At 40.2% G+C, this 20,373-nt stretch overlaps 1 protein-coding gene across 1 annotated transcript in view; it reads left to right on the forward strand.

The window, feature by feature from the left end:
* The window catches only part of LOC126176227 (uncharacterized), a 327,159-nt gene that overhangs the window by 209,545 nt on the left and 97,241 nt on the right, over positions 1–20,373 (forward strand). The window contains exon 5 of the mRNA XM_049923372.1: positions 15,002–15,343. Within this exon, the coding sequence (XP_049779329.1) occupies positions 15,002–15,343 (342 nt within the window). The remainder of the gene's footprint in view (positions 1–15,001; positions 15,344–20,373) is intronic.

Raw genomic sequence — 20,373 nt, forward strand, 5'->3', positions numbered from 1 at the left:
AAAATATGCACGCTCAAAACCCCAAAACTCAAAAACTTTAATTAAATTACACAGAGTATTTTTCTCTGATAAACTAGTACATGACAGTGCTAAGTGTGAACTGTGACATTTTCATGTAAATATGAACTTTATCTTGTGCCACATTTAAATAGTTAACTTTGTCACTGGACTTTTGACTGTTAGGTATTGTTAAGTACTATCATGATGTGTGCACTAATTATTTCTTTTATATCTGGTCATATGGTCAATGACTCAATGAAATCTGTTAAAGGTGAAGAAAATTGTTGATTGCTGACATCAAAGTTGTTGAGTTGTATACATTATTATGAGGGTGGTTTGATAAAGACTGGTAAAAAAGCAAGAAGAAATGTTTGTTTCATAAACAACTCATCTTACTTCTTGACATAGTCACCTTTGAGAGATATACATTTGGTGCAGCAATTCTCCAGCTTTTAAGAATAGGTTCTGTCGAACTCTGGAAACCCTCATTGACTGCAACTATCACTTCCTCATTTGATAAAGATTTCTTCCCAGAAAGCCAAAGTTTTAAGTTACGGAACAGGAAGAAATCACTTGTGGCTGAATCTGGTGAACAGTTTGGATGAGGAACCAATTCAAAGTCTAATTCATTCACTTTCACCATTGTTATTGCTGATGAGTGGGATGGTGCATTATCCTGGTGAAATATCACTTTTTTTATGTGACAGACTGGGCTGATTTTTTTCCAGCCAACACAGTTCTCTAATGATCCAAGAATGATGCACAATACAGACCAATTTTCGTTCTGCTTTTTTCCAAGTAATATATTAGGATTATTTCTTGGAAAACTCAAAACACTGTGGTCACCACCTTACCAACAGATACAATGGTCTTCGCCTTTTTCGGTGCACTTTCGCCAGCCTTTGTCCATTTTGTCGACTGCCATTTTGACTCTTGGTGTGTAATGATGGAGCCAGGTTTTAATAACAGACACAAATTAGTCTTATAGTTTGTGACTAAACACTGTGTTGAAATGTTGTTCCAGATGCACTTTTGGTTGACTATGAGCAGTTCTGGCACGCACTGCTTCTTCATAGCCAATGCTCCCTGCAAGATATCATACTCTCACTCAGTTGAGATTTCTACAGTATCAGCCATCTCATGAATTTTTATTCGGTGATCTTGCATTACCATATCATAGATTTTGTCAGTTGTGTCCTTAGTGGTGACCTGAATTGGACAGCTGGGGTGTGCTTTGCCTTTGGTTCTTGTATGACCATGTTTAAATTCATGATATGGATACAATAGAGGGAAACATTCCACATGGGAAAAATATATCTAAAAACAAAGATGATGAAACTTACCAAACGAAAGCACTGGCAGGTCGATAGACACACAAACAAACACAAACATACACACAAAATTCAAGCTTTCTCAACCAACGGTTGCTTCATCAGGAAAGAGGGAAGGAGAGAGAAAGACGAAATGATATGGGTTTTAAGGGAGAGGGTAAGGAGTCATTCCAATCCCGGGAGCGGAAAGACTTACCTTATGGGGAAAAAAGGACAGGTATACACTCGCACACACACCCATATCCAACCGCACATACACAGACACAAGCAGACATTTGTAAAGGCCCCCTAAGATAAGTCTTTCCACTCCTGGGATTGGAATGACTCCTTACCCTCTCCCTTAAAACACACATCCTTTCGTCTTTCCCTCTCCTTCCCTCTTTCCTGATGAAGAAACCATTGGCTGCGAAAGCTTGAATTTTGTGTGTATGTTTGTGTTTGTTTGTGTGTCTATTGACCTGCCAGCGCTTTCGTTTGGTAAGTGACATCATCTTTGTTTTTAAAACCATGTTTAAATTCATTAATACAAAAGTAAATGGTCTTCAGTGATGGTGGAGCCCATGTGAACCTCATCATATTCTGTTTTGATTTGTGTGGCAGTCCACCCTTTCAAATGAAAATGTTTAATATTAGCACAAAACTCAGTTTTCTCCATTTTTAATCACAATTGACATAGTGGCCAGTTCATACAGCTGCCAACAATGAACTGTACATAGTAAATTGTTGAACTTCTCTATATTATCCTTGGAATAATCAAGCTCACCAAACATGAAGGCCAACAAAAATGTTCCATTATTTTATGGAAATTTTCCAAACCCAACAAACCACCCTCATAAGTGTTGTAGGAAAGTGGTATCCATCTGACGACCAGTAAGATGTTTGTAGCTACAGTTCATCCAGCAATTGGAGATTACTACAAGCATCAGGCACGCAGCATCAGGTTACTTCCACTATGTCTGGTACCCCAGTGTCTTGAAGCACATTGCAAAAGTATTGTGAAGAAGTTAACTCCAAAATATTGGAGGATGGTGAATTATTTACTTACAGTGGTGAAGTAACTATTGAACAGTTAGTTATATTTTAGTGTGGCATAAATGACCTACCACTATGTTTTGACTGCAAATAGGACAGTACACTAACAATTTTGGTCAGTGGGAACTAGATTGTACGAAATATGACATCAAGTAGATGCCATTATGGAGAGGACTTTGGCCAGTGGGAAAATGAGTTCAACTGACATCATCACCGACACCATTTTGGGCAGTAGCCAATCAGTCCCAGCAGTATTGCCTGCTGTGGACCTCCTGGTATAGTAGGTGCTGCCAAACTGTGAAAACCCCTACTGAAAATGATGGGTATTTATACAGGTTCCATGCCAGTTTGTTGCATGAGGCATTGATTCTAACCACATACACCAAAACAAGGCAATGGCCAGAAGGTATGGCAGCTGGGCTGCTGAGGTCGGCCCACTGTTCTGCTGCATTTTAGTACTGTGAGGGCTGGTGCCCGGCCCGCAATATGGAAAGTGGTTGATGGTATTGCTGCATCTGATGCAGTGGTGTTTTGGTTTGCTTCATGCCCACTGGCATCTGCAGCCTGCTTGCACCAGCTGCAGCAGTGCTGCTATTCCAGTTAATAGTGACAAAAAATAGTGAAGGCACTACAGGCGGCTTCTGGAATAATTAAGTAGATCTAGATGCAAAGGGGAGGAAAATAGACTCGTTGACTTTTTGACTGCCTACAACACAATATTAGGAATACTCTGGGAATCTGAATCATTGTTAATGAAATCTTCTTGTGTTTCTGTGTTCAAATTCCGTGACGTTTCAATGATTGTTATCCTTATCATCTCCACCAGAAGATGATAAGAATGACACTCATCAAAATGACACAATTTGAACACAGAAGGTGATGAGAATGAAACTCATTGAAATATGGAATTTGAATGGAGCCACCCACATGGGAGCCCTAGAAGATTTCATTAGTAGTGCACACTGGAAAAGCCTACATTCACATATGAATTGTTGTTAGTCCACTGTTTCTTCCTAATCAAGTAATGTGCCATATATTTTTCTTGACTAGTAACTAGTAAGATATGGAATGAAAATCAGCACAAAACCAGAAACAAATCAAATCTGCAGGTAGCAAGTCAGAAATGTAAATTAACTAGTAAGATATGGAATGAAAATCAGCACAAAACCAGAAACAAATCAAATCTGCAGGTAGCAAGTCAGAAATGTAAATTATATCAATTTATTTGAGAACAGATGCCAGATTTATGTAAGCAACAAGTGCAACACCTTACAACATTAAGATTACACCAACATAAACAGAAGGAGCCATTTTTTAAAATTAAGGTACATAGGCAAAACCAGAAAAGCTTATGTAAGTATGAAGAAGTAAATGAAAATAAAATCTTAAAATGGAACAACTATTACACAAAAAGTGAGAGATATAAGACATCATATTCCATTACTGCAACTAGCAGATGACATGGTAATTAACAACAGAGAACAGGCTTACAGAGGAATTTAAAGTGGTATGAGGACATAAAACTGAGCACAGGTAAAGGGGATGACAAACTGAGATTCATTGGAAGGATCTTCAGGAAATTTAGTCCACCCACAAAGGAGGTAGCTAACAAAACACTTGTTCGACTGATACTTGAATACTGCTTATCAGTCTGGTAGCCATACCAGATAGAACTGATAGGATACACATAGGAGATTCAAAGAAGAGCAGTGAATTTCATTACAGGTTCATTTAGTAAGTGCAAAAGTGTCATAGAGATGCTCATCCAACTCCAGTGGAAGATGCTGCAAGAGAGGCACCCTGTATCATGGAGTGGTTTACTGTTAAAGTTCTGAGACTGTACATTCCTCGAAAAGTCCACCAATATGTGTGTCCTCCTACATCTGTCTCATGAAAACACCTTGAAGGTAAAATTGGAGAGAGTCAAGCTCTCATGGGGGCTTACCAGCACTCATTCTTCCCACAAACCATTCATGACTAGAACAGGAAAAGTGGGATCTGACAGTGATACACAAAGCACTTTCTGCAACATACTGAAAAGTGTCTAGTGGAGCACTTTGTCCTGTTGAAAAATAAAGTCTTGTAAGTCTTTGGTAAGTTGAGGAAAAAACATTGTTCCAACATGTCCAGGAATGTTATTCTGTCTAAAGCTTGCTCTGCAGAAAGAATGTGCCACAAACTTTGTTTTGCACTAAGGTAAAAAACAAAAATTTATTTTACAATAAGGCACGAAATAAATTTATCTTTGCTGTGCCTCTCTCAGGCCACAGTGTTTCATGGGGAGTTTGTGGATACCACATCCAAACAGATTGTGTCTCTAACCTTTCCAGAAAGATGAAATGTTACTCTGTCACTAAAGTCAAGTGTAGAAGAAATGTTCCATCCTCCATTTTTGTTACCATATCTCCACAAAATTCAATACACATTTCTTTGCAATTTTTAATAAGAACTTGCACAAGTTGTAAACAGTGGGGTTTGTGGTGTAAATGGTGTCTTGAAACTTGCCATACAATTGGTCGATTTATTCACAGTTCTATACTAGCTCTATTGATTGAATTATTCAGGCTACACACAAAATGATCGCATCTGAGAAATGCAGTTGGCTCATACTTCTTATTTTGCAGAGACATATTTTTTGGGGAAATTTCTTAAACCAACAGCTTATGCTCTCCCTAGTTGAAGGCTGAATGCTGAATCGAAGAGAAAACGCCCACTGCACTCAAATTGCCAAATCACTTCTCCCAAACTCAAGAAGACAGAAAACATTATGGTACTTTGAAGCCACATTACATTTCCAATGGTGTTTAGATTATTTATATCCAGTTCATACTTCATGGAATAAAAATTAATTAAATTGGGTCCATATTTCTGAAAAACCCTGTATAAATAAATTTGATGTACCTGTATGCTGAAAGCAAAGGCTCTTGAAGTAGATGATGTTTCAATAGAAATGAATGAAGCTGGAGAAAAAACAATAGACAAAAAATTTGTAAAAGCACTTACAAAATGTTTGCAAAATAAGGAAATTCCCCACAATAGAGCAATACCGTAACTGTCCCGCTTTGTAAGAAAGAAAGGAAACAATACATACAAAACCATACATAACCCCCCCCCCCCCCCCCCTTTTCTCTCTCTCTCTCCTCTCTCTCTCTCTCTCTCTCTCTGCAATGTACCAAGATATTTACTGAAATCATTACTCTCTGTATTGACATAACTTTGGACCCTAAATCAAGTAGAGTTTTAAAAATGAACATAACAAAATGGATCAGACCATATTCATGTTGTGAAGTGTAGTATGGGGCAATGAGTATGAATTACCACACTGCCTGGAATTAATAGATTCTGAATAAGATATGATACAGTTTCAACAAAATCTGTGCTATTAACCTTTGAGGGTGCTCAGTCACTTATGTTAGTGTTGTGAGTCCCCGATCATTCAAAGTGCAATTACGCGTGTCCTCTACATGTGGCGCTGTCTGCCAGCCATGCAGCAGCTGTGCCACCTAAGCGGTCAGTCAGCCAGTGGCCACTAGAATTGGACTCAGTGCTCATTCAAATGTTACCGTGTTCACATGTCTTGCTTTGTCAACTTGCTCAGTTGTGTCATTTTGAAATATATGTGTTCAACTTGATGTTATAACAATTGGCAACAAGATAGTGGATTTTTCCTTTTCATCGTTGACCCACAGGTTTCCATGGCTACTGTAGAGCAACTATTGCAAGGTCTCATTGAACAGCAAATGCTTCTAACATCGGCGATTCGCGATTTCGTCGCGGCATCAAATGCGGGGCGTTTCTCGTCGTTGTCTATACCTCCTTTTCCTCCGTACAATGAGATGGTGGAAGACTGGTCTGATTACGAAAAATGTCTTCAACAGCACTTCTTAGCATTTCATGTCACGGACAAACAAACATGTAAGTCTCTGTTCCTTTCATGGATTTCACCTCACATGTATCGGTTGTTGTCGCAAATGGCTCATTTGAAAGATCCTGCGTCTTTGTCCTTTGCTGAATTGTGCGGACTTCTGTCTCTCTATTTTCAAAAGCAAATGCATGTGGTAGCCTCTTGTGTTGCCTTTTATCATTGTCAAAAACGACCGCATCAATCCTATCGCACTTGGGCTGCTGAACTTCACAGCCTGTCGAAAGTGTCAATTTGTTACTGACGTTCACAAAGAATCCTATGCCAATTCCATGGTACGGGATGCTATTATCCAGTCGGTGCCCGACAAAGAAGTTTGGCAACGTGCCCTTCAGTTGGCAAATCTGACTCTAGATGAAGTCCTATCCATCACGCAGTCTTTTGAAATTTCTTGCACCACTGGGGCGCAAATAGAGGCGTGAGGTGACATCGGGGTTTGCTGTTGATGACGCATGCGCTGCGTCCCCACCGGCCAACGTGGCCGCAGTACGCTCCCACATGCAGCCTCGGCCTAACTGTAAAAAACCCTCTAAGAAACTGCAGCAAAACCCCCGGCAACTTTCTTCATGTCCACGGTGTTTTACGAAACATTCATGGGAGGACTGTCCCCAATGTTGGGCTGTGTGTCACAATTGCAAAAAGAAGGTTCATGTGTCTGCCATTTGCAAATCCGACCGCATACATGATGTTCATGACAGTGATGCTGATTCTGCTTCTGTGTTGTCTGTCAATTGCACTTCTTCCCTTTCAGAGAAGTTATTCCTCACTGTCCAAATCCTTGGTTGGGATGTTCACATGCAGGTGGATACCGGTTCTGCTGCCACTATAATTAATTCTCAAACGTATCTTCAGTAGGATTCTCCACTCCTATCTCCTGTCACTCGACAATTACGGACGTACAATAAACAGAAGATTTCTCTCTTGGGACAATTTAATGCTGAGGTATCTTACAAATCCATCATTCGCACTGTTACCATATTTGTGGTCGACCAGAGTAATGCAGAGAATCTTTTTGGTTTCGATGCCTTTCGCGTTTTTGGGTTCTACATAGATGACTCTGTCAATATCGTCTCTGATGCTATTCCTTATGCTCAATTGGATTCCTTGTTGACGACATTTTCATCCCTTTTTTCTCCTGGGTTAGGCCGTGCAAACGACTTTGAAGCTCATATCATGCTCAAACCCACTGCTTGGCCTAAGTTTTTTTGGGTTCGGCCCATTCCTGTAGCCCTTTGTGATCAGGTAAAGCGGGAGCTGGATCATCTCACTACTTCAGGGGTCTTGCTTCCTGTCACTTCCAGTGAGTGGTCCTCTCCTGTTGTTGTCGTTGCTAAGCCCAAGGGTGATATTCATCTCTGTGGCGATTTTAAAGCCACTGTAAATGCGCAATGCCTCATCGACACTTACCCTATGCCCCAACCTGAAGAATTGTTCACTAAACTTGCGGGAGGCCAGTATTTTTCTAAAATTGACCTGTCAGAGGCTTATCATCAACTTGCTTTTGACGCTGCTTCCCGGCAGTTTCTGGTCCATAATACGCCTTTCGGCCTCAATACCAACGATTGCCATTCAGGTTTGCCAGCACCCCTGCTCCCTTTCATCGTTTCTTGGAACAATTATTGCTCCCTGTCCCTGGGTGTATAAATTACATGGACGGCATTGTTGTCACTGGCTCCACCACTGAAGAACATCTTCAGTCTTACGGACTTCCGGTCTTAAGTGTAATCTTCAGAAATCAAATTTTTTTCAGGCATCTATCACGTACTTGGGGTTTTTCTTGGGATGGTATTCGTCCGCTTAAGCAAACTGTCGCTGCAATCAATGCCTTTCCTCGCCCTACATCTGTTAAGGAACTGCAGGCCTTCTTGGGGAAAACAGCATACTATCACAAGTTTTTACCGTCTGCTGCTTCGGTGGCTCAGCCGTTGCATTGCCTGTTGCATAAAAACGTACCTTTTCACTGGTCCGCGTCATGCAATGCGGCTTTCCAGAAATGGAAGACTATTCTGAAACAGGCCCCGTGCCTGGCTACTTATCAACCTGGCCAACATCTTGTTCTTGCCACAGACGCCTCTCAATACGGGGTTGGTGCAGTCCTTGCGCAACATTTTTCTGACGGCTTTGAACAACCCATTGCTTATGCCTCCAAAACGCTCACGGATGGCCAACAAAAGTATTCTCAACTTGAAAAAGACGCTTTGGCCATTATTTATGCTCTTCATAAGTTTGGTATTTTTCTCTATGGATCCAAATTTCATCTTGTTACAGATCACAAACCACTTGTTTCCTTGTTTCGTCCACCATCGTCACTTCCCGACAAGGCTGCACACCGCCTGCAGCGTTGGGCTCTTTACTTGTCTCATTTCAATTACTAGATTCATTTCCAGCCAATGGCTCAACATGCGAATGCTGATGCACTGTCTCGCCTTCCCATGGGTCCTGATCTGGCATTCGATAGGAACGAACTTATGTGTTTCCACGTGGATGTTGCCGAGCAGCGGGTTGTGGACGGATTCCCCATCACCGGGGACCGGCTGGCGGCTGCTACGGGTTCTGATCCTACCCTCTCCCAGGTTTTGCGCTGTATTCAGAAGGGTTGGCCAGATTGTCCGTCCGCTAAGACTTCTGACCCATTGCAGAACTACTACACTTTGCGCTACCGCCTCAAGGCTAGGGATGGTGTTATCCTCCTTTCCACCAACAATGCTTCACCGCATGTTGTGGTACATGCGTCTTTGCATGCTTCGGTCTTGCGCCTCCTTCACCAAGGGCACTGGGGTGTCTCTCGCACAAAATCTCTGGTGTTCCGTCATGTGTGCTGGCCTGGCATCGACTCTGAAATAGCACACATGGTCGCTGCCTGTGGCCCTTGTGCGTCAGAGGCTGCCACCCCGAAGTCATCTTTGGCACCGTGGCCTTCGCCTGAGACGCCCTGGGAGCACTTTCATGCTGACTTCGCGGGATCTTTTTTAGGTAGTTATTGGCTCCTTGTAATTGACGCCTACTCTAACTTTCCTTTCATTGTCCGTTGCACGTCGCCTATCACTATGACAACCACAAGTGCTCTCGCCTGCATTTTTTATTTGGAAGGCCTTCCCTCTACTCTTGTTACTGATAATGGTCCGCAATTTGCCTCTTGCAAATTTGCGGATTTTTGTGCTCGTCACGGTGTTATGCATGTCACGGCCCCTCCGTTCCATCCACAATCAAATGGTGAGGCTGAACGACTGGTTCGCACATTTAAGGCTCAGATGCGGAAACTTCTGACTTCTTCTGCTGCTGATGATGTGCTTCTCCAGTTTCTGGCTTCTTACCGTTTCACCCCCATGGGTGATCACAGCCCGGCTGAGCTCTTACATGGCCAACAGCCCCGCACGCTACTTCATCTTCTGCGGCCTTCCACCTCACGGCGCTGGTGCCTTCGCTTGGCTGGTTCACCGCAGACGACCTTGTATGGGTACGGGGATATGGCAGGTGGCCAAAATGGAGTCCTGGCCGCATCTTACGACACCGTGGCCGACGCCTGTATGAAATCCAGACGGACACGGGTGTTGCAGTGCGTCATTCAGACCATCTTCGGCCTTGTGTGCCAGCAATGCCTGTTCCGAATGCTGCTGCACCACCTTCGGCTCTACCTGATGCTCGTGATCTTGGCATCTCTCATTACTCACAACGCAGCCCTCTCACCGTCATCTCGGTGCCAGTACAAGTACGGACGCCACCAGGAGACATGCCCATGCAGGAACCGGATGACCAACATCTGTCGGAGCCAATCTACTCGCCTCCTTCTCCTACAGACGCCGACACATCGCCCAAGTCTCCTGTTATATAAACTGGTCTTGCCGCAATGGGCAGATTGGTGCACGAGGCCCCAGCAGATTTGACCCCTATGTCTCCTATCATCTCGACCCGTTATCATTGGGGGCACTTCCGTTCGTATGGGAAGCCTCCTCCCTGAGACTTTACAGCCAATCAAACAATGGCTATGGACGTTAGCAATCTACAGGCCACCTCTATCAAGACCTGTGCAAAAATTTCAAAGCGGGGAAAAGTGTTGTGACTCGCCGATCATTCAAAGTGCCGCCGCGCAATTACGCGCATCCTCTACATGCGGCGCTGTCTGCCAGCCATGCAGCAGCCGCACCACCTAAGCGGCCAGCGACCACTAGACTTGGACTCAGTACTCATTCGATTGTTACCGTGTTCACATGTCTTGCTTTGTCAACTTGCTCAGTGACTTATATGTGTTGTGTCATTTTGAAATATATGTATTCAACTTGACGTTATAACAGTTAGCATACTGAGACATATGTAAATGCTATAGTTTTTGTTAGGCTTCGTCACGATAGTGGGAAACTCATAATTGAAAGAGGAGTCATGCAAGAAGATTCTATGCTGCAGAAACTATTTTCAGTAACCCTGGAGGCAGTTTGCAGGTTCCAACATTGGAAAAAAAGAAACAATATGTCTTTATGGATCATACCTGAACTGTCTACATTTTGCTTGTGAGACCGTACTGTTTGCATCTAATGCAGATGAACTTCGAGAACTAAGGAGAGAATAGTGTAAATCTGCAAGAAGTCTTGAAAATCAATTATTAGAATTTATGTAATGCATAATCAGTGTATCAACATTAAAAATTATGAATTAACAATGAAATTTTTGAACCAGCTGATGAGTTTTTGTTTTGAGGACAGTTAAATATATAAGGAGAAATGACAATACAATTATTTATTTATTTATTTACATTTTCTTTGCATGGAGCCATCATAATGATGGCTTTTGCAAATGTCAGACTTAATACTATGGTTATATTTGTACTTATCAAATACACTATATTCTGTAACTGTTGCTCCTTATGTCTATTTTTTACGTTTATCACATTACAATGCCTCATGTTACAATCACTATCTTAAAATTCATTGAAAGAATATAAACATTTTTCTATTAGAAAAGATTTTGATTTTGTTTTAAAAAGATTTCCTGTGTACGTTCTTAGAGAGTTTGGTAGCTTGTTATACCAAATCAAACCACTGATATATGGACTTCTATCAGTCATTTTTAACATTGTTCTGTTACGGATATAGTTACACTTTGTTCTAGTGTTGTGATCGTGTACATCACTGCCCTTGATAGCTTCTGTTGATTGACTTATAAAAAATACAGCTATTTTGAAGACGTACAGAGAATATATTGTCAGATATTCATGCTGCACAAACACTTCACGACATGAATCTCTATGTCCCATCCCATGTATAAGTCTTATTGCTCTTTTCTGTAGTAGTAGTAGTAGTAGTAGTAGTAGTAGTATTCTTTTTAAATGTACATCAGCTGCACAGCCCCATAGTTCAATTCCGTAATTGAGAAAGAGGTAAAGTGTTCCATAATATACTAATTTCAGTGCTTGGCTAGGAACTACCTTTGCGAGCTGGCTGAGGAGATATATGGCACTACTGACTTTTCCGCATACGAAATTAATGTGGTACGTCCACCACAAATTTTATTCAACATATACACCCAGGAATTTACAGTTACCATTTTCTGTTGCAGAGATGTTACACACACTATTTATATTGTTGTGATGAGAACTGCCTGTTTTAAGTGTCAGTAATTGAGATTTGGTGACATTCACCTTGAGTCCCTGATCATTGAAGTATTTTGTTACTTCTGTTACACCACTAGCAGCAAGAGATTCTAGCTCTTTAGATTCTCTCCCCTAGAATAAGATTGACGTGTCATCTCCATAGCTTACGATATGGGAGTTACTGGGTTGCACAATGTTGTTAATATATATAAGGAAGAGAAAGGGTCCAAGGATTGAGCCCTGTGGTACACCTTGCAATACAGGTTCACTGGTGGACTGGGAGTTCATGATTTTATTATCTAGTTTGTATGACAAATTAGTGCTTTGCTTATGATTCAACAGGTACGTGGTTAGAAGATTCATGGCTTGATCCCCAATACTATAAGATTTTAGCTTTTTAAGAAGTCCCTATGGTTTAACATGTCAAATGCTCTTCTCAGGTCCAAAAATATACTTGCAGTCTGCATCTTCTGGTCCAACAGACAGTAAACTTCATGGATGAACTGTGCAACTGCTGTGGTTGTACTTAGCTCTTTTCTGAAGCCATGCTGCAAATCTACAAGCAGTTTATGTTTTGTGAAAAAGGCACTTAGCTGAGAAAGGATAATGCTTTCGCATATCTTACTAAAAGTGGAAATTAATGATATTGGTCTATAGTTGGAGACTTCTTCCTTACTTCCTTTTTTATACACTGGTTTCACTACACTCATTTTTAGAACCGTTGGATACATGTTTTCTCTAATGCTTTTAAGCATGCTTTAGTAATAGCACTGGATAGGCCATCCCATCTAGATGAAAATTTTTTCTTTAGCATGTATATTGCCCTGCAAACCTCCTGCTCATTCACTTCCACAAATTCAAATTCGGTACACTGGGTGAGATGGCACCGGATCTCTATCTGTGAATCTGTAATATGCATTGATTGTTCACCAGAAATGTAGCAGTTATTAAAAATATTACATATAGCATCTGGGTTTTTTATAATGTTACCATAATGTTATATACTGAGTGGTTCCATGTTCATCTTGTTGGGACCTTTTCAGTATTTGTCAATCAGCTTCGAAGATTTGTTGGGAGTTTTAGTCTAGGATTACTTCCATTTTGACAGTGTTTAACTACCTTCTGAATTTCTCTGACTGGACAACTATATTCATAATGATGCAATAGGGTTGAGTAGAATTCATTCCATTTCTCATCCGACCGTTTTACCTGGTACACATAATCCCATGTCTCATTTGCTAGTTTGTCTTTAAGAGGTATTCAGCATTCGTTTCTGTAACACAATTTTTGTTATTTTAGGCACAACTGAATTTTTGTATTCTATCACCTGACAGAAGTGATCAGAATAAAGAAAATCCAAGTTACTGTAATTTACCTTATCTATAACATCTTAGTTGATTATAGCATAATCTATTCTAGTGGAACATGTGTCCGTCACTCTAGTGTCAGAGTTCACTTTATTTACAAGGTTGTATGAGGTCAGTACATCACTGAGTTTCAAGTTTACTATACTATTTGAGTTTGCATCTATATTAAAGCCACCTAATGTAGTAAGGTCATTAGAACCAGCCTGACCAGTAACACTACTAAGTTTATCCATAAACAACATTATATCAGCATTTGGTGGCCTACACACCCCAATCACTTTATGCTTTGGTAACTTAAGATCATTACTGTGTAGTACAATACGTGTCATTTCAATTGATCCTTCTTTGGTGTGCTGTTCAAGAAAGAAAATTTTTTTAGCCCCTACATCCTTATTAACATAAATTGCCACACCACCACTTTTATGGTTTTGCCTACAATAACTACTTGCTAGTAAGTAAGCTTCTAATCTATAGTATATTATTTCACTGCATTTTAGCCCATGTTCCATCATTACTAGTACATGTGGCAAGTGTTCCTCTATGAATATTTGTAGAATGTCTAGTTTGTTTATGAGATATTGCACATTTAAGTGCATTAACTTTAAGGGTGTTATCCCTTCTTGTTTATTTACCATTTTGCACGAATCAAAATTGTTTGAGTTACACTTTTTACGACATTTTGCATAATCTGGTTTTTTGGAACTGATCTGCAATTTACTAAAGATCAAAAAACATTGCAGGCATACAATTGGTAAACTAAATAGAGTTTAAAAACCAAGCTTTTGGTATGTCTTGAAAAATGGAAAGTTTGCAGTGATGAGTTTTAGGTTATGGCAGTGAGATGTGGACTTAGAATGTGCAAACCATTGAAAATTGATGGTTCTCAGTGAGCAGTGGAGAGATGGATGTTGAGAATTACTAAGAGAGATGGGGAAATATACAAAGGAATCAGGAAAAATTATGGAATGAAAGATTAATTATCACTGTAAATGAAATGAAATGGGAATGACATTTAGCCAGACATACATATGCATATTGGACCAAGAAAATACTTATTTGGATTCCAAAAGATAAGAAAATATCAGTAAGACGTCATAACTGAAGGTGGATGGATAAAATTAGAAACATGCATGAGCAACATCTTTTGTAAAGATGAAGACTACAGAGGAGGCTATTATCCAGCAGTGCATGTCAAGTGGCTGATCGTAATCATAATAATATTTTTCTTTATCCAATGTTTAGATCAGTTTTTCCTTCCTGTCAGCACAGTTGATATGCATTGCCCTTCTTATCCTGTTCCCCCCTTTAATAAGAGAATGAGATTTTAGAAAATTTGGAAACGTAGAGGTTGACATGGGCCTGGTTGTTGTTTCCTTGGTGTAATAATCAACCCATTAAAATTCAGGAGTGTGGCTGCATAAACTCTTATTTTTTCTAATAGTTCAGCCATATACCTTTCAGCCATTTTCAGTGAGTACAATGGACTGAAGCTACAGAACTGACCATTCTTTTAAACATGTGGACTGTGCCAGTGCATATGTGGTCACAGATACACAAGTGCCAGAGATGCCGATCAGCTGCAAAGAGTATGCATAAATGAATCTGTGGCTAAGCAGGTAATCCTTGCTGGGATAGCACTGTATCACTATGAACTGCACTCTACTCATGTCTTTGTTACTCTTTATCCACACAAATTGCATTTTTTCTCATGATACTGGTACATGTTGGTAATTAGAATGTGATGGTCTTCATCTTTCCTTTTCAGAGGCAGAGAAACATGGTTTAAAGACAATTGTTCAAGCCTCTAAATCAATTCCAGGTGCAATAGACATATTATGTCGGCTTTCGCCAAGTTCCTCTTCAGCACAATGCACTTACTGCAATTTTGTACACCCAAATGGAACAGGTTTTCTCATGCAAGAAGGACTTGGAAATGGACAATATGTTTATTTTGGAGATGGCTTGAACAGTAAATACAAGGACTGTGGACTCACCATATTGGAGCCAATGGAATCAGATTCTGGCATATGGAAATGCGAACTAGGCCTTGATGCGACTTTGCAAGTAAGAGATGGAGGGTACATCTTTTTGCAGCAGAGAGGTGAAGGTAGTTATGTGTTTATAGTATTGTTCTGTGACTAACTGTATGTGTCATATGCCTGCTAAAATTGGTGTAAACATCTAGTTCTGTGCTATCACACTTCTTTATTTTGTTATTTTTATTTATTTATTTTTTAATGGTTATCACACACTTTCTAGTTTGATAGAAACTGAAAGATATTTTTCATGTAATCCTTGAATAAGGTCTATCTTATTTTAAAGAAACAAGAGCTCATAATGCCAAAAAAAAAAAAAAAAAAAATCCTCAGGTTAAAGTACTCACTAATACTGGCTGGCTGGCTGGTTTGGGGGAGGAGACCAGACAGCGGGGTCATCGGTTTAGACAGCGGGGTCATCGGTTTCATCGGATTAGGGAAGGACAGGGAAGGAAGTCAGCCATGCCCTTTGAAAGGAACCATCCCAGCATTTGCCTGGAGCTATTCAGGGAAATCACGGAAAACCCAAATCAGGATGGCCAGACGCGGGATTGAACTGTCATCCTCCCGAATGCGAGTCCAGTGTGCTAACCACTGCGCCACCTCGCTCGGTCTCACTAATACTAATTCCATCCATTGGTAGGAACAATGTAATTAGCATTGTTTATTCGTATCATCTCACTTATTTTTCAATGGAAAAAGATGTGTAATCATCATTGTATCACATTCCATGCATTTCAATTGTAACCACCAGAAGATAACATTTTTTTTTAAATTGTCAACAACTTCTGTAATTGTAATTAGTGAATTAACTATGTGCGACAATACATGAATTGTATATAAGACCCATTAGGAAACGTGTAGGAAACCCAGTATGATGTACAATCTCAAGAACTCTTTGATGTAATATATTGTACATCTGAAACAATAACTGAATTTTGACATATTTTGAGAAAGATGGTGTTCTCCAGCCACTTTTCACTTCAGAAACACAGGGAAACATCAACTTTAGTGAAGCAATGAAACAAAGATAAGTCCTGGTCAACATCTAATATTTAGAACAAACTGAGTTACAGCCACCAAATTTCAAGAACACTTATTTCAGCTACAGTTGATGAAATTAATATTTCATAAAGACATTTACTTTGAATTATTTTCTTTTGAAAATATTAACCCCAGAAACATGGTTACACCTCGTATTTCACTAAGGCACTCTTTTCCATATGTTGAAGGGCAATCAGTGCTGAAAGTCTTCTTTTTGTTAGTATAAACTGTGTAAATGCTACTGTGACCACCTCTCAGTGTGACAATGAAATATTGTTCACTGCCTGATCAAAAGTCTTGGGACACCACTATGTAATACAGAACTGATTACTAGATATCATGAGGGGTGGATGCTTCAGTACAAATGGAGATGAGGAGTATTGTGTTGTCAGTAGAGAAGCTGTAACATCAGAATGAGCTGATCAGGAAAGTTCAATGACTTTGAATGTTGACTAGTTCTTTTATGTCACTTGAGTAAGAAATCCATCAGGGACATTTCAAATACAAAGGAATAGCCACAGCTAAACTAAGACCAGGCACACCTCATGTACTGACAGATAGAAACTGTTGAGCATTGCAGAGGGTGTTTGTACAAAAATTGCATGAGATCTGTGGACGGAATCACCTGTAACTTCCAGAGTGCTACTAGCATTCCAGCTAGCACACTGACTGTGAAGAGAATATGCTACAGTGATTAAAAAGCTCCACATAAGCCACACATTTCTGTGTCCCTGTTTAGCAACACTTGATCTTGTATAAAGAGCAATGCCATCAGACAGTGAATGACGGAAAGATAGTGAATGACAGAAACAAGTGATTTGGAGTGATGAATCGTGCTACATGCAGTGGAAATCTGATGGAAGGGTTTGGATTTGGAAAATGCCTGGAGAATGTCACTTGTCATCAAGTGTACTGCCAACAGTGAAGTATGGAGGTGGTGGAACTATGTTATGTGGGTATTTTTCAAGATTATGGTGTGGTCCCCTTATTATGCTTAAGTAAATACTAAATGTGGAAGGATGAGCACATTTTACAGTATTGTTTACTGTGTACGGTAGAGAAACATTTCAGAGATGATGATTATTTGTATCAGCATGACAACACACCGTGTCATAAAGGAACTTTCATGGGGCAATAGCTTGAGGATGTTAACATTCCTGAAATGAACTGGCCTGCCCAGAGCCATGACCTGAACCCTCTGGAACATCTTCAGCATGAGTTAGAACATTGACTTTGCTCCAAGACTCCAGCACCCAACATCACTACCTTCTCTGATTCTGACTCTTGAGGAAGAACGGGATGCCATTCCTCCACGGATACCACATTGAAAGTGTCTCCAGCAGAGTTTAAGCCATCATAAAGGCAAAGGGTGGACACATGCCATATTAATGTCCAATAATATGTGTCCGGAAACAGTTCAGAATTGGATATTTTCTGTATATGTACCTCATATCTCTTGTCCACAAAACTAGGCCAACTACAGCATGAGTAAGGAAAAATTAGGTTAATTTTCGTGATAAATCTGCTAGAACCCCAAATATGTACCTCACTGAACACTTTTGTGAAGTACTTGAGAGTTAGTTGAATTCCAGATTGCCATAACATCAGGTATAAACTATTTAACGTGCTTCAAGGAAAATGAAATCATATTATTCATTGATACTATCACAACTTACTGGAAGTCTTCTTCAATATTTAAATGTTGTAATTGTAGCAAAAGTGCATTCTATGCACTGTAAGTAATGGATACACTGTTTGAAAAATCATTAGGTCTCTGAAAAACAGTAACTCTTTTGGCTATGATGGTATTTCAACCAAGCTACTGAAATGTTGTGTTGACTTGGTAGAGGCCCCATTGAGCTACCTTTGTAAGTATCAATGAGTCAAGCTATTTTTCCTGAAAGACTGAAGTATACAGTAGTAATATCCATCCATGAAAGCAGTGGTTGAAAATACCACTTCAGTTGAAAATTACTTTATTTTCACACGACCGGTTTTGGACTGTTATAAACCAATCCTCAGGTGTCGTAGGTGTGCTGTGGTACCCAAGCACTGCATGTACCAGGCGTGGTGTGCTGCCAGGTGCGGTGCATTGCCTGTGAGCTCAGAACAGATTGCTCATAGGTAGCACACCACGCCTGGTACACACGGCACCCGGGGGCCACAGCACAGCTACGACACCTGAGGATGGGCGTATAACAGTCCAAACCGGTTGTGTGAAAATAAAGTAATTTACAAATGAAGCAGTATTTTCAACCTCTGCTATAATGCTCAGTTGCAGATGTTCTGCCAACGGGATTGTTTGCCGTCCATGAAAGTTGAGATGAGTAAGTGACCTCGAATTACAGAACCATCCCCCTCCATCCTGCATGCTCAACATTTTTTGAAAATGTAGCTGATGTGTAACATTGAAGCATCATTCTGATAGTGACCTTTCAACAATGGTACAGTTTCCTTTATGTAAAAAATTCTCTACAGAAGAAGCAATATATGCTTTCACAAACTCAGTCAGGTTGAAATAAACAATAAAAAAATTATCGTTTGGCATTTTACATGATCTTACCTTGACCTTCAGTTCTGTCAATAATAAAACATTCTACTACAGAAACTAAAATGGTGTGGTGTTAACATGAGTCCCCTTGTATGGATGGTGTCACACCTTAACAACAGAAAACAGTTAATCACATAACCAAAGATATTGCTGAGGGTGGGAAAACATAAGCAAGAAGTAGCAGGTTAAAGCATTGTCTGCAGAAGTTGATGGGTATATGAGGGGAACACAGCTGCAAACACTTCAGTCATCTTCCCTTGCACTGTGGGATCCAGCTGATGAATGTACGTGTCATACACGGTATAGGCTCTACCCATGTCAAATGAGTGAATGTTGTCCTTAATGATATGTTGTTGTTGTTGTGGTCTTCAGTCCTGAGACTGGTTTGATGCAGCTCTCCACGCTACTCTATCCTGTGCAAGCTTCTTTGTCTCCCAGTACCTACTGCAGCCTGCATCCTCCTGAATCTGCTTAGTGTATTCATCTCTTGGTCTCCCTCTACGATTTTTACCCTCCAAGTGGCCCTCCAATACTAAATTGGTGATCCCTCAATGTCTCAGAGCATGTCCTACCAACCGATCCCATCTTCTAGTCAAGTTGTGCAACAAGCTCCTCTTCTCCCCAATTCTATTCAATACCTCCTCATTAGCTATGTGATCTACCCATCTAATCTTCAGCATTCTTCTGTAGCACCACATTTCGAAAGCTTCTATTCTCTTCTTGTCTAAACAATTTATCATCCACGTTTCACTTCCATACATGGCTACACTCCATACAAATACTTTCAGAAACGACTTCCTGACATTTAAATCTATACTCGATGTTAAGAAATTTTTCTTCTTCAGAAACGCTTTCCTTGCCATTGCCAGACTACATTTTACATCCTCACTACTTCGACCATCATCAGTTATTTTGCTCCCCAAATAGCAAAACACCTTTACTACTTTAAGTGTCTCATTTCAGAAATCTAATTCCCTCAGCATCACCTGACTTAATTCGACTACTTTGCATTATCCTCGTTTTGCTTTTGTTGATGTTCATCTTATACCCTCTTTTCAAGACACTGTCCATTCCGTTCAACTGCTCTTCCAAGTACTTTGCTGTCTCTGACAGAATTACAATGTCATCGGTGAAACTGAAAGTTTTTATTTCTTCTCCATGGATTTTAATACCTACTCTGAACTTTTCTTTTGTTTCCTTTATTGCTTGCTCAATATACAGATTGAATAACACTGCTTCCCTTTCATGCCCCTCAACTCTTATAACTGCCATCTGCTTTCTGTACAAACTGTAAATAGCCTTCCGCTCTCTGTATTTTACCCCTGCCACCTTCAGAATTTGAAAGAGAGTATTCCAATCAACATTGTCAAAAGCTTTCTCTAAGTCTACAAATGCTAGAAACATACGTTTGTCTTTCCTTAATCTTTCCTCTAAGATAGGTCGTAGGGTCAGTATTGTCTCATAGGTTCCAACATTTCTATGGAATCCAAACTGATCTTCCCCAAG

The sequence above is a fragment of the Schistocerca cancellata genome, chromosome 3 (assembly GCF_023864275.1).
Source record: "Schistocerca cancellata isolate TAMUIC-IGC-003103 chromosome 3, iqSchCanc2.1, whole genome shotgun sequence".
In the NCBI taxonomy this organism is placed as follows: Eukaryota; Metazoa; Arthropoda; class Insecta; order Orthoptera; family Acrididae; genus Schistocerca; species Schistocerca cancellata.